Below are 15,280 nucleotides of genomic sequence, written 5' to 3' on the forward strand. Positions count from 1 at the left end.
GATTACTCCTAATCAGTTCTTTCTACTTACTTACATCTAGCACCCGACATTCTTTACCATGATCATTACTTTTCCTCTTGGGTGGAGTTATCACTTATTTATAGATTGATATGCTTTTTAAATAGCTGTATTATTTCTTTAAGAATAATAATATTCAATGCAAATTAACCTCAATCTGTAATTTAGAGACAGCCACTTGAAATCACTTATTGATGAACTTTTATGCAGATATTTCTTTTATATCCACAAACTTCTAAGTCCCAGAATTTACATGCAGGAATTTAGACATCTCTCTCTCTCTCTCTCTCTCTCTCTCTCTCTCTCTCTCTCTCTCTCTCTCTCTCTCTCTCTCTCTCTCTCACACACACACACACACACACACACACACACACACACACACACACACGAGTTTTCTATGACTTCTAAAATTGTACTTTAAAGTATGTGATAGACAGACTTCCCTGTAAATAATTATATATCTGTGCATCCATTTATAATATCTGTCTCATGTTTTCTTGTTAGGATGTGCCATAGTTCACTTAACAAACCTATGTAAATTGTTTACTGACAAATAAATCCCTCTTGGCACCAGGTAGAAATCAACTGGCCAGGCTAAACCATATTGTGACTTTACTATCTTGTGCATGGACTCTTGGTATTTATCTATAGCTTCATGGTCTCAGCACGTCAGAGGGATATCATATAGGAGGAAGATCATAATGAAGAATGTGGGGATCATATCTCTGCCCCTGCCTCTGTACTATAGAGTTATATGATCTTAAAATCACTTTATATTTGGAAGTCACAGTTTTATCTATTGGTGAAGTGATACTTGTAGGCATATGATACTAAGGTCTTGTTTACTGAATTGTAGCACTTCCATCAAACTAGATCTCTGCTCTCCTGTCATCACTAACATACTCATGTCAACTTTGTTATCCTGTGCTTCTACCATGACCAGCACAATGCCAGTAGATTAGCCACTCAGCAGTCGTACTTTAGTGATGGGCCAGGCAGCCGTCACATCTGTCTCAAGGGCTTGCTTGTATGGTTTTGTGTAAAACAGTGAACCTCATGAATGTCTACCCATTACCCTCTTTAGAATTTGTGTACTTATATACTTATATTTGAAATACTTTAACTCTCTTTCTTTCTCTTATTAGCAATGTTTATTACCATTATATATATAAACTAAGTAGCAATCTTGTATTTGAGAAAGTTCTTTCGACCAATGCAACTGAAGGATGCTCATAGACCAAAAGGAATATATTGATCCACACTAGAGGTGATAAATACTAAGTTTTTTTCCACTCAACTTAGGCCTGGGATGAAATCACTTTGAAGATGTGACTTAAGACAAATTAAGGAATCTAGGAGGGCGAACAAGATGCTTCAGAGAATTTTGTGCTTCCTGTTTAATTAATTAATACTCACCCTAGGCTAGCTTGAATGAGTTAGTTCTTTGAGCATGAATTATGTGCCTCATTTCAAGGTACCTTACCGGCAGTGTCAATTACAACATGCCTTGATTGAGTGGTACTTTCAAAGACTCTTCAATAGGATGAGAAATCTCAACCTTGGTCCTTCCTATGTACTCTAGATGCCTAGTTTGTATTTTTAAATGCATTTAAAAAATTTCTTTTGAGGTAAGGCCATCATTAACCAGTTTTGACTATTATGGACATATTTACTAGTATTCTGTAGCTCCAACATGTTTCTCATTATTTTTCATTACTTGTGTCTAGCTTACTAGATAGAACAAAATGCATGATGTTATTTAATTTTTGACAAATTAATAGCCAATATTACATAGGGATGTTCCCCAGAGCCTTTTGTTCCTAGTCCAGTGTTCTTTCCTGAATTTTGGGTATACTAGGTTTCTAGAAAAGGACTCTTTAAATAATTTTTGTGTCTCAGTAAACAGGATGTATTTATGGTTTGTACATAAACCTTTTCTTTTAACCCACAGGAGATGCAATTGTTCCTAGTCTGTCCAGAACCCTGACTCCTAGTTCTGCTCATTCTCATTCTCATTCATTCTCTCTCTCTCTCTCTCTCTCTCTCTCTCTCTCTCTCTCTCTCTCTCTCTATCTCTATCTCTATCTCTATCTCTATCTCTATCTCTATCTCTATCTCAATCTCTCTATCTCTCTATCTCTCTATCTCTCCCACTATACCTGACCACTTGGTTCTTGTCTTGCAGTCCCCAGTCTGTCCCAGATCGCCTGAGGATCCGAGTGAACAAAATCAGTTTACAAGACTATGAAGGACTCCACTATGACAAAGAGAAACTCCGGGAAGCCTGTAAGTTACCAGCACCTAAGGGACTTCATGGAATGTGTCTCTTCAGTCTCAGCTCCTCATGGGTTTTTGATGGGTAGATTCATTAGACCTCATGTCCAAAAATGAAACTGGAGAAGGGAAGGGGGAAGTGCAGGTAACACGGGAGCTTCTGGTGATGCTATATGGGCCACAGAAAATGGGAACAGTGAAGAAAAACAGTGAAACTAGGCATTCCGATACATGTGCCCTTGGGTTAGGTACCTCTCTAGTCTCAACTTTATCTAAAATTAGAAATGCAGAAGGTTGACACAGAAACAGCTAGAAAGTTTTGAGCCACCACAAATCTCTTCTTGAAGTTTGCCTAATAAAACGCTTCTAGCATGTTCTGGATCATGAGCAGTTACCTGGGAAGGTGCATCCATTCCTTCATCTCCTATGCTGTTGGAGGACGTTACATCAAGGACCATGACCTTGGAATGCTGAGGTGATAGGGCGATTCATCGATTGTGAGGGGGTTCTGTTTCTGAAGTTGTAATTTGAGTCAACCTATGAATAATCTGTCAGCGTTTACCTTTCTTTTACATTTACCTTGAGTGCACAGCTAGTTGTTCACTTATGTCACCAAATGGTACTTATGGGCTATTGTTTATATTCTGATCACCATTTTGGATCAGTTTCTACACCCTGATTGATGTTTAGAGGTTATTGAGTAAAATAGATAAGAAATTGCTATTGTGAGTGCTGCAGATATTAAGGTTCTGGGTTCCCTCTTATTTGTGGGGACCAATAGTCAGATACAATGAGATGGGGTAAGGCATATAATCCTCAAGAATACAGACATCTCTGGAAAGAAAGGACTCAGTAGAACTCAGGCTTCATCAAGCCCAGTATTGATTGGCTCACAGTGGCCCTGACTGGAAGCACAGAAGAGAGCACTAGTTGAAATGGGGTGGGGGTGGGGGTGCTGGGGACAAAGGTTGCAAAGCATTCCTGGGGGAGTGGCTTCCAGATTCTGCTTCCTTGACAGTGAGCTGCCACAAGCTTTAGCAAATGGAAGCCCTGAACCCAAGGAGGGTCTTTCTGTTGGGTGTAAGGGTTTCTAGGATCTGCAGGGGGCAGTGAGCAAGGGTCCTTTTCCTGGTGGGTCCTTCACTGAGCCTGCTGGGAAGATCTGTGGGGAGTCTGCCTCGCTTCTCTCAGCTGCTGTCTGCTGCAGCAAGCATCCTCTTCTGGAGACACTGGTACCTTTAGTCTCCCGCTCTGTCCCTGACTCTCATTTTCTTTGGCAGGAAAGTATGAACCACAGGACAGAAGTGGTTCTCTGAACCTCTGCATTTCTTCATTTTGTTAAGAATCCATTATGGATTATGTTTTCTAATATAAATGAGGTATAAGTGACAGACTAGTACGAAGTCCGATTTAAGCCACTGGCAGACAATCGTGCACATGTATGATGAGGTATAGCCACAGCTGAATTAAATAGAAACCGCTCAGAAAGAGCAACGTTACCTGCTTCCCTTTTTCATGATTCCAAACTAATAACTTCAAATTATTAAAAACAGTCAGAGATAACGCATCTCCAGTAATGTTTTACAGCTTACCATCCACTCTGAAGAAGCTGGCTGGGGGTGGGATACATTTGAAGAGCTTTGAGGCTTATCTGTAACTTCCAATTATCTATTTGATCTTCTCTGGGCCTCTATCTCTCCATTGCTGCTGGAGGTAATTGTGATTTGAGTTTTTCCAGGAAGATGACATTTCCTGGCAAGTGCTTTCTTGACTCATCCTATCTGAAATGATAAAACTTCCATCTGAGCAAACTTCTTAAATTGGGAACAGTAACTTGGCATAAGCACATGACAGATAAATTCAGCAGTATCTTTGGAACCCAAGAGAATGAATAAACTCTTAAAGGGGACCAGAAAGGAAGTATATTAAAGATCTGAGTCTGAAAAAAATTGATTGAAAGTAAAAGTTGCTAAGTCAGTCATTCTACTTTTAATAAATGGTGGTGATGCTTACAAGCTGTGGGTGCATAGGGAAGCTTAGCTTTTGAGGTTATGGATTTGCTGACCCTTGCTCTTTTGCCTGGGTTTACCTTGCAGCTGACTACAGAGACATAGAATGGTTGACAGAGCTCGAGCTGAGTATGAATAAAAGCTAGTTCAAGTTCATATGTGATGTGCATGCCAAAACACACATTATTTCAGAAGCATTAATTAAATGAAGTTCCCAAAACACGTCTAGATAAAAGGGTCACCACAAATGTACTCTGACCTGCATTCTGGAAGAACAAAGGAACTAAGACTACCCTGGAGATTCATTTATTGTCAACAAAGTCTCAGCTTGAGCAATGGTATCATACTGGGTTTAAAAACATTAGTGCCCTTTCTTGATGACATGATCAAGTGATTTGCCTGGGCAGTGTGGGATGCTTGCCATCACTCTCTAGTTGATTCTTGTTCATGTGTCTGGATGGTTGTTCATATTAGATTACAAGCTTTGGTGTTTGTTGTCTAACTAAGCCCTGCTCCCACCTGCAACTCAGGGCTCCCTGATAATACAACATGGCAGCCCTTTTATTGTTCTGCTTATTACAACAGACAGAAATACACCTTCACTGTTTGAGACACATATCTCCCTTCTGTTAAGCTCCATCTCCCCTGGGGAACTTATTCCTAATATACCAGATAGGGTATATAAATGCTCAACAGTCTCCTTCCCAGCACGTGTTGATAAATATAATTGCTACTTAAAATGCAGTCTCTTCACTGGTTATGATTTATCAGTTCTCAGGGTAAAGGTGATGGTTTTCAAGAGAGGAAGAGGGAGTGTAAAGGAAAGGTTCCATCAAATCTCTTAAAGTGACAACAGAAAATCACTTTCACCAACTGAGTGAGGTATGCAAATGAGTCACTAATGAAGCACAGATGTAATTACACAGTCCAGGCAATGGAGAAACAGCTTTTGACAGTTCCAGTTCTAGCTACAAAAAAGACTTAGCTAGACATACAGTTCAATGTATTCAATGTACAGAATAATTTGAGTGAGGCCAAAATTTACCTGTCTCCCACCCAAGCTGATTATACTCTACTTTTGATACAAGCTAATGCCACACTTTTTTATTTTGTAAGCAAACACAGCCTTTATTTGTCATTTATACTGAAAAACAAAACAAAACAAAACAAAACAAAAAACAAAAAACAAAAAAACCCTTAGGGAAAATGAGACGAGCTTTCTGGGGAGTGCAGACCCCTGACTCGGGGTACTATGTGTTGTGTAGGGAGCTGTCACTTTTGCATGGTGACAAGAATGTTACAGACATTGGAGGAAAAGGGGGGCGGGGTAAAGACACAAGGTGTCAGGAAAGGGCTGGGCTCAAGCCAATCTGAAGGGAATCCCAGAGTTTTGGACTAAAGGGATGTGAAGCAAGGGTGAGGCTCTGTGTGAGAGGGTCTCTTCCCACCATCTGTGGAGTTTCTGTTGGAAACTGCAAAATGGAAAACTGTGACCATGTACAGGGAATAGGACAAAGGTCCAGGGAGTCCATGTGTACAAGAGACTGTAGAGTAAGAGTAGCAGGTTTGGGAAAAGCACTGACTGAAAGCTACCTTTATGGAAGGAGCCTCACTGGGAGAGAGTCTTATGACCAAGGGGAGCATAGCTGGGCTTGAGTTGGGGAAGCATGAGAATGGCATAGCATGTTTGACATAGCATTGGTGGGACTTGACATGGGAGCACATTAGAGACATGAAAACATTAGGGAAAGTTACTTCTGTGGAGAGCAAGGCGGAGGACCAGGCTTCCAGAGAAGTTCCTGGAATATAGGGGCTATTGTGACTCTTGCAGCTGTTTTTTTTTTTTCCCCACTGAGATCTATATGTTCACATCAGGGCTTGTCAGTTCTATATCTCAAGAGAAATTGGCAGGGATGTGTGGCGTGATTTCTGCAGGCTAAAAATCTGACCTCTTAGGAGGATCAGTATCTTAAAGTGGCAGGTCCATGTTTTAACATTCATAGCATTTACACAGACACGAGAGAGAGAGAGAGAGAGAGAGAAAGAGAGAGAGAGAGAGAGAGAGAGAGAGAGAGAGAGAGAGAGAGAGAGAGGAGAGAGGAGAGAGAAGAGAGAAGAGAGAAGAGAGAAGAGAGAAGAGAGAAGAGAGATTGATTCACTCACACAGAGAGGGGCATATGGTACAGGCATGATTTTATAGGAAAGGAAAGTCAAGGAGGAAATGTAGGGGATGACGGATGTCAAACCCGAGTCTCTGACTTTTGAGCTCAGCAGGAGTACAGTAGGATGGGGTGAAGCCTCCTTGTATCAGAGGGTGCTGTAAGGTGTAGGTCTCTGCAGCAGAGGCTGGCATTCAGGTTCTGTATCAGGAAGACATTGTCCATGTAAGTCCATGTAGTATGTTGAACAATAGTCTGAGTAATTTAAAGTATCACACTAGACTACAAGGGACCTACAGATAGACGGATCAAAATGATTGTTTAATTAATATTTACTGGTAGAGGTCAGAAAGTCCATGAAGAGTTTTAGAATTAATTTTGAATTGAATTTATTAAGAGGAAGGGATGGGGTTAATAGAAGAGTTAATGACAACAGGTGCCCTGAAGGGTGTGCTTTTGGTATTTAAGGTAAGTTAGGAGAGGCAGTGGGAAGGACATCAGAGAGTTAAGATGGGTTTTAGTAGAGTTGTTATGGATGTCCCATGGAGCAGTGTGGAGTTCCCATCACAAGAATTTTAAGTCACATACAGGGGATGGTAGAGGGTTGTCCATTAAAAGGACTAAGATAACTCAGTAAGTCTGACTTTGGACTTGTAACATTCTAACTCTCCAAATTCATTGACCACAGTTAGAGTTCTAACAACACAGGTGCGGCTTCATTTTGCAACTTTTTTTATAGTTAGTTTCCCCACTGGCCAAACATTACATTTGGGCATGTGGTAAGCATTGTCATATGGCCAGCATGGTTAGTAGCTTCTCCTAGAATCAGAAAATGATGTGTCTAGGATAATCAGGTAGGCAAATCTTCAGGAGAGACAGAAATGATTACCATAGCCATGAAAAAAAGAAACTCGGGATCTTGAATTGCTACGACAATTCACAGGAGTGTAAAATATAACTGAAGTCAGTTTGGGTCCAATAAAAACAAAGATAAGAGGAGGGGTAACATTTGTTGTATATCAAATGCACTGTTAAGAAACTTTTAGCTGCACCATTTCAGGATAATTGATGCTATGTGGATGCCTATAATGTATCATGCATGCTTCCTCCGTATATTGGTTCAGACTAATGTTATCAGGACCACACTCCAATTAGAGCATTTAGGCATCTGCACTAATGGAATTTTCGTGGTAAGTGAGTTAAAGGAGAATGCCAGGAATGTTTGTGTTTGAATCTCAGTTGCAACCTTGGCAAAGTAATTGAATTTTCCTGATTATCAAATCTCTCATCTTCAAAATGAGAATGTAATTTGCAGCCTCACAGAGTGCAGGGGCTTAAATGTATAATCGTGTATATAAAGCCCCGGTGCTGAACTTAGCACATCACCATGTTGGGCAAATCTGCAAATGTGGGTGCTGTGAGGTGAGGCTGCTATTAAAGAGCTTCACTGCCAGTCATCACATTACCCATGAGTCTGCAGGGCCATGAAGCAGGGTCAGGGGTTAGTCTGACCTCAGGCAAACTGTACAGCCCACCACCCTCCAACTCACTTTCTCACCTTTGAGAACAGCCTGGAGGACGCTGATATAGTCATCCTATAGCAGTTTGGCTTTAGGACCCCTAGCCTTCCTTACTAAAACCCACAGCTTTGGTCGTCTTAGTAACAGGACTTGTATTTGCACGTGGTCTGGGCATCTCTTTCCCATATGCTTTAGATCATTTGACAATTTGGCACCAAATACAGGGCAAACACTATATAGGTAAATTATTATAATGAATTTTAAACAGAGTATCGCTAAGAAAAACATCCCTACAAGTTCATACATCAAAAGATCAATCTGGGGAGTTAAATGATGTGAAGTTTTCCCCTGCAAGGGATTGTTTAACTGCTGTGGCTTGGAAATATTTGAGTTCTCCGAACAGGAACCCTCAGTTACGGGAGTATAGAGTCACAGAACTTATGGAATGAATATCTATCTATCTATCTATCTATCTATCTATCTATCTATCTATCTATCTATCTATCTATCTATCTATATGTGTGGGTATGAATTTATTGTAATGACTTACAGGCTGCAGTCCAACAATGACTAGTTCTGAATGGAAAGTTCAAGAACCTAGTAGCTGCAGAGTCTCACAAGGCAAGGGCAAGCAGGCAAAGTGAAGGAATCCTTCCTTCTTCCATTGTCCTTATATAGACTTCTGGCAGAAGGCATGGCCAGATTAAAAGTGTGTCTTCCAGCCTCAAGGCCTGGATTAAAGTTGTGTGTCTTCCAGCCTCAAGATCTGGATCACAAGTGTGCCCTCCATTTCTGGATTATAGTTCATTCCAGATATAGTCAAGCTGAAGCTGACAGCCAAGAATAGCCATCCTAGGGGCAACCTTATCATGACAAGATGACAGGAAGAAAGTGTAACTCTACTCATTCAAGTTGCATTTATTACATGTGCCTGAATGGCAGTGTGCTGGGATGGTAAGATGCTTAAGCCCCTGAAGCATGTCAGCACTGTGCTCATATGTGATCATCTGACCAGATAACCACAATTTCTCCTCCATGTCTCCGAGTTCAGTCTCCTAGGTGCTTCACCTGGCATCCCTCTCTGAAATTTTAAAATTTATTTATTAATTTTATTTTCAAATTACCATTTAAAGTAACAGGCTTCCTTACAGCGTTTTCAGACAAAGCTCCTTTTGATGGACTCCCCCTGCTACCCATTTCTGTCCCTCATCCCCCTTCTCCCGTGCTGTGCCTATACTCTTCAGTCTCTGGTACTCCGCCTTCCACATTCACAGTAGATGTGCTCTGTTGACCTGCCCACGACCCCATTTCTCAAAGCCCCGCCCCTCTTTCTACTTTCATGTTCTTTTTTCACATGTCCACATTAATACGCACACATAAAGAATAGAAGTTACCATCTTTATATGAGAAGGAACATGAAGTATTTGTTTTCTTGGGCCTGAGTTACTTTATCAGTTCAGTATTTTCCGATTCCATCAAGTCTCTTGCAAATTTTATGAACTTTTTACTCGAGAATGATTTGAGATTCATAGAATTGCCAAGACCACAAGTAGTCCTAACTTTCCATTACCACATTTCCCAAAGATTAGTGCTTTATTGTTATTAACTACTATTAACTCTTGGACTTCCTGTTCCAGGGTCCAACCTAGGGTACTACCTGTACTGAGACTGGCATGTCTACCCAGTCCCCTCTGCAGTGTTATGGTTTCTTAGACCCACTCCCAGTGACCTTGAGGTGACTGGTATGATGTTTGGTGGCATATCCTCTAATCTGGTTTTCCAAGTTGTTTTGCTCAGTTTGAACAGAATAATGAGTTATGGAAAGAGTACCACAGACCCATTATCTTAGGACTCCTCTGGTAACTACGTGGCATCCCGGATGATGGTATTTCTGGTAGCTTTCATTGCTAAACTTGGTGACAAGATGGCTGAGGATACCACTTAGGCTAGGAGGGCTTGTTTGACTCTTGGGTTCAGAGGTATCAGTCTATGGTTGGCTGATCCACTCACTGCTTTAGGCTCATGCTGGGGCAGTATATTGTGTCAGAGTGAGGCAAGTTCCACTTACTTTGTGGAATCCAGAAAGCCAGTGATGAGAAGAATCCAGAGACAAACATACCTTTGAGAGATATACTAAGGGAAACATTCTTTCAGCCAAGTCCATTCAGCTATGAATGCAACAGGTGATTGAACCATACAAAGACAGAGAGAGCCTCATGATGCAGTTACCTCCTAGTAGCACTACCAAGGGGGGTGTCCAGCCTCAGCGCAGTAATCTTGGTGGATAAGGGCCCTCATATCCGAGCCATAGTATTTGATTTGGCAGCATTTGCCATCACTACTATTTTTATTTAGTATTTCCTCCTTTTATTGAAAATAGATTTTTTTCCCTCACATACTATATCCTGATTACGGTTTCTTCTCCCTCTACTCCTCCCAGTTATCCCAACCTTCCCTCCCATCTGGGTCCACCACCTTTCTGTCTCTCATTAGAGAACAAACAGGCTTCTAAGGGATAATAATAAAATATAATATAATATAATAAATAAAAGAAAAATGAACACATCAGAATTGGACAAAACAAACAAGCAGAAGAAAGAGGACCCAAGAGAAGGCACAAGAAACAGAGACCCACTCATTCGCATGCTCAGTAGTCTGATAAAAACACTAAACTGGAAGCTATGATATATGCACAAAGAACCTGATGCAGACTGGTGCAGGCCCTGTGCATGCTACCTTAGTCTCTGAGTTCATATGAGCTTTGCTCCTGTTGACTTAGAGAGCCTGGTTTCCTTGGTGTTCTCCATCTCCTTGGTTCTTACACTCTTTCTGCCTCCTCTTCTGCAGGGTTTCCTGAGCCCTAAGGGGGATTTGATGGAAACATCCTCACTTTGTGAGTAATGTCTGGTTGTGGGTCTCTGTATTTGTTCCCATCTGCCGCAGGAGGAAGGTTTTCTGATGATCACTGAGCAAGGTGCTGATCTATGATACAGTTTAGCAGAATGTTATTAGCCATTTTATTGCCACTTTCTTTTTCTTTTTCTTGTTTTTAGAATAGTGGTATCTGGTTTGACCCTAGGTCTCTGAGCTATCTGGTCTCAGGTTCTTGGCTACCCAATCAGTTGCCCCCATCTCCTAGGGTGAGCCTTAAGTCAAATCAGATAAGGGAGTCACTAAGTCTGAGCCACATGTAAAAGGGGAGAAAAAAGGATGGATGGATTCCTGGAGTGTTTATTGTTTCAACTTGCCATATTTGACTGTGGTTGAATTCAGTATGCTAAACTGGCAGAGTAAGTCAATCATCATGCATTTATGCTTTCGACTACTTCATACTTGCATCAGCTGTGTCCCACATAAGGTCCTGGGCTTTGACAGATAAGACTAAGACATCTCACAGGACGGGGTATAAGCCGTTCAGTGTGATGGGGGATTTGCAGTTCAGAGGGCACATCCAGAGAGGTTCTGTGTTCTTGTGTCCCAGAACGAGTAATTGAAGAGAGACACAAAATTGAGGCAGAGGCAGAGACAGTTTGTCAGGAGGTAGCACACTGCTAAGAGGTAGGAAGCAGGCTGAAGCAGAGCGGCCACCTCAGTGCTCTCACCATACCACACAGTACAGGCTTTCTGGCTTACAGTTGTAGCGCTGGCTTTTCATGGTATACTCTCTCTATAATGAGTAGCTCTGCATACAGTTCGTGTATCTTGTATCTCATTAGCATCTTAAATTTCCACCAAGGGTGTACATTTTAATATTATAATGAGACATAAGTTACTCTCTGGAGTACCAGAGGCACCAGCTGGCTTAAGTCCCTCAGCCTGGGCATTTCCTGTTTTTTCTTTCCCAACTTTTTTTCCTATGCTAGTTTCATAAGGCTGTCAAGGCATCATTCTCTGACCTACCCTCCAGTATCTCTATTGAGTTCTGACTGTAAGCAAACATTGTTTGAAAAAGGAAACAAAACAAAACAGAAATATTCTGGGAATTGCTTTTCTTTTTCTGTCTGTTTTAAGGAGTAGGTGAGCTATGGAGACACTAAGTACCTATTTCCTGTCAAGCATCCTATAAATAATGAATGAAAGAGATAAACTATATTAGTACAAGAATGAGAAAAGCAACTCTCACTTCAAGCCATGCAATTATGGTAATGACTGATCTTTAGACTTCAGTTTCAATATCACCTGAATGAGTGATTGAGTATTTCTCATACAGAATATAATACAATCAAAGTCTAGAAATTGCATTAGACTTGAAAGTTTTTCCACTGAGGTATTTTCTTGGTATATTTTCAAAGCTCCATAGAATATGAGCATTAACAAATTGTATAAGACTATTCTGTTTCAAGATTTTTAAAAAAGATATGTGGTTTTTTTTCTATCAACAGCTTTATCTAAATTTAATCCCCCCCCCCACTTAACACGATGACAATAGAGCTGGTCAGTGGAGATTAGCTCTCATTTGATGAGGTAGGCATTCAATTTGAAATCTGTCAGAGAGTTAAGTGACTCCAGCGTTGGCTATGAGTCGTCGTCCATGCCTTCCCATGGCCGCCATTTCCCTAGAGGTCTGTGCTCAGTTTCCTTCACTGCCATCCTTTATCTTTGACTGTACATTATATTTATTATTCGAGTTTAAAGTGAAATGTTGATATGAATACTCTAGTTTAAGGCATATTGTGCTATTGCTTTGAGCTAGGAAATACCTTCACTTTCCCTCACATATCATGGCATTTAACTCTCATCTTTCCTGGATGTTAGGTAGGCTCCTTAACCCCATCTCACATGGAAAATATGATGTGTAGAAATCTTAAGGGAATTGTGGAGGAGGCCAACTATCTGAATATCCTTCTAATCACTGTGCTTTCTGTGTCTTCCATATGGTGTTTTTTGATTTTCTTATAAAAAGTATTTTATAGAATAAGTTAAGATTTGCATGCTCAGGGCCCATGAGACATTACAAAGTCCTTTTCACATTCAACTGACTTTATCTTAGTTTACTGTCCTCTGGTTTGTTGAAAACAATCCAAGTTTTACATCTTCAGCTCCAAATAAATCGCCCATTCATGCATTTAACTTACATTTATTGACTGCTTTTCATTCTTCAGCACTATATCAAGCAATGGCAGAGTTACTAAAAGTGCTCACCATTATAGAGGGGGAATAAATAATATGGCTCAGCAGACTGTACTATAAAGGAAAGGAAAGCAGAGCAGTGATAGACCTCCTTTCCACAAGGCGATCAATCAAAACGAGACTTTCTGAGAAGCTGGCATTTCAGCAGAGTACTTATCCACAAAGAGAATGCAGATTCTTGAGGTAAGAGTATCCCCAGGCAGAAGGAATGAGATGTGGAAAAGGTTAGCGGTGTAAATATTCTTGGTATGTTTAATGAACAGCAAAGAAGTCTATATGGCTGTAATGAGGTAGGTAGAGAGTGATTTTAGATTTGTAAGAAAGGGCTTGTAATAGAATGGGAGAGAGAGTGTCAGTATTGTTTGGAACATGGCCGACCATCAGGTTTCAAGAGTGGCCATAGGGACACATACAAAGAGAATATGACAGTGGAGGGGAAAAATGTGAGAAATCGGGCATTCAGCTAACAGAGTGGAAGGGAAACGCTGGGAATCTGGACATACTCTGGAAGCAGGGATGGTAGACTGTAATAAACTAGCTCTGCTAAGAATGAGCAGTGGTTGAAGATTGCCCCTGAGGACTGGTGAGGAGAAATGAAGAGGAACTAGCAAACAGCAGCCAATGAGCCAGAAAGTCAGCAGGCGCTTGCTCTTTAAAAGTCAAGAGAAGAAAAAATTCTCATACAGAAGGTAGCTACGAATTCCCTCTAGAGGGCTGAAAAAGATGCATGCTAATAACTGATAATTGGATTTAGGTGGAGGGTGGATTGAAGTTACTTCACCTGGAGTTGTAAGTTGATAAAGGTGAAGGTGAGCAAGCACACTCATACGAAAATGGCAGCAAAGAAGCGCTCCAACCTTGATTGTGTTTCCCTCCCTCCCTCCCTCCCTCCCTCCCTCCCTCCCTCCCTCCCTCCCTCCCTCCCTCCCTCCCTCCCCTTCTTCCCTCCCTCCTTCCCCCTCTTCCCCCTTTCTTGTATGTAATTATCTAACTCTGACAGGGAGGAGAACAAATGACTGGCATCTAGAATGGAAAACGAACAGAGGAATTTTCTCTACTTACTTAGATAGTGCACCAGCCAAGCACGCTGACGGGGCCCACCACAAAGAAGAACAAACTGCAGGAGTCACAGGGTTAGCTGCTGGGGGCAGTGCCTTTGGGTGAGGGACGAAATGGACCTATGTGCAATAATGGTGTGGGGAGGGCTGGAGCAGGCCCTCCAGAGAGGAATGAAGAATGTATTCTAGTGGATTGGTAGATTCCATACTAGGGATAAGTTCTGTTCAGATTAATTTAATATTTTCAATAAAATACAAAGTTTTGCTGACAGATACAGTAATGGGGCGGGAGGAGGAATCACTGTTCTGAAAGAGATAGGAAAGTTTGAAATAACCCATCCAACAGCTGAGACAAGCTGGATGCAAATAGAATTGCTGTGCACCACTTTAGAAATGGATAGTTGAATTAACTGTCCAAAAGCGCCAGGAGCCTTATTCTATTAGCGGTTAGCAATGTAAAGTCCCAGACAAGACAACTGGTCCTAAACTGCTGCTAATGGTATTTGGTCCATCCTGCATTATTAATTAGAACATAGTCTTTGGAAATACAAGAAATCCTGGTGGTACACTCCCAAGCCCCATTCACACCAATCTCTCCCTTTCTACTGGCTTAATCTTGTATGACATTCTCACACGAGAATGGTTGACTTTTCCTGCTTAATACCAGTGTAGTGTAGTTACTTGTTAGAGACACTATGACCAAGGCAACTTATAGAAGAAAGAATTTATTGAGGGGGGGGTTGCTTATAGTTTCAGAGGCTTAATATCTCTGACCATCATGGCAGGGAACATGGCAGCAGCAGCAGGCCTGGTATGGGAGCAGTAGTCCAGAGTTCAATTTGTAGTTCATACTCAGCTTCCTTCTGAATACATTTGTGCACATTTAAAAATGTGCTATTTTAAGAGACGTGTGTGTGTGTGGGGGGGGTGTCACTATTTTTGTTCATAGATTGGGGCTCCCTGGGAAATGCAGTCTGACAGAGTTTTATATACAGAAAGTTAACTGGGTTAATGGTGTATTACCAAGAGGAAGCCACAGATGTCCAGGGCAAGGACCACATATTGGGCAGGGTGGGAAGCTGAGATATGATGAAGTAGTGGCAGAGGACTCC

General features: G+C 41.3%; 1 protein-coding gene across 5 annotated transcripts in view; it reads left to right on the forward strand.

Annotated features, from left to right (window-relative positions):
• Positions 1 to 15,280, forward strand: part of Dgki (diacylglycerol kinase iota) — a 452,147-nt gene that overhangs the window by 318,820 nt on the left and 118,047 nt on the right. For all 5 annotated transcript variants that reach the window (XM_015989976.3, XM_015989977.3, XM_076566517.1 and 2 more), the window contains one exon: positions 2,204 to 2,304. In XM_015989976.3, the coding sequence (XP_015845462.1) occupies positions 2,204 to 2,304 (101 nt within the window). The remainder of the gene's footprint in view (positions 1 to 2,203; positions 2,305 to 15,280) is intronic.

Source organism: Peromyscus maniculatus, chromosome 3, assembly GCF_049852395.1.
Source record: "Peromyscus maniculatus bairdii isolate BWxNUB_F1_BW_parent chromosome 3, HU_Pman_BW_mat_3.1, whole genome shotgun sequence".
In the NCBI taxonomy this organism is placed as follows: Eukaryota; Metazoa; Chordata; class Mammalia; order Rodentia; family Cricetidae; genus Peromyscus; species Peromyscus maniculatus.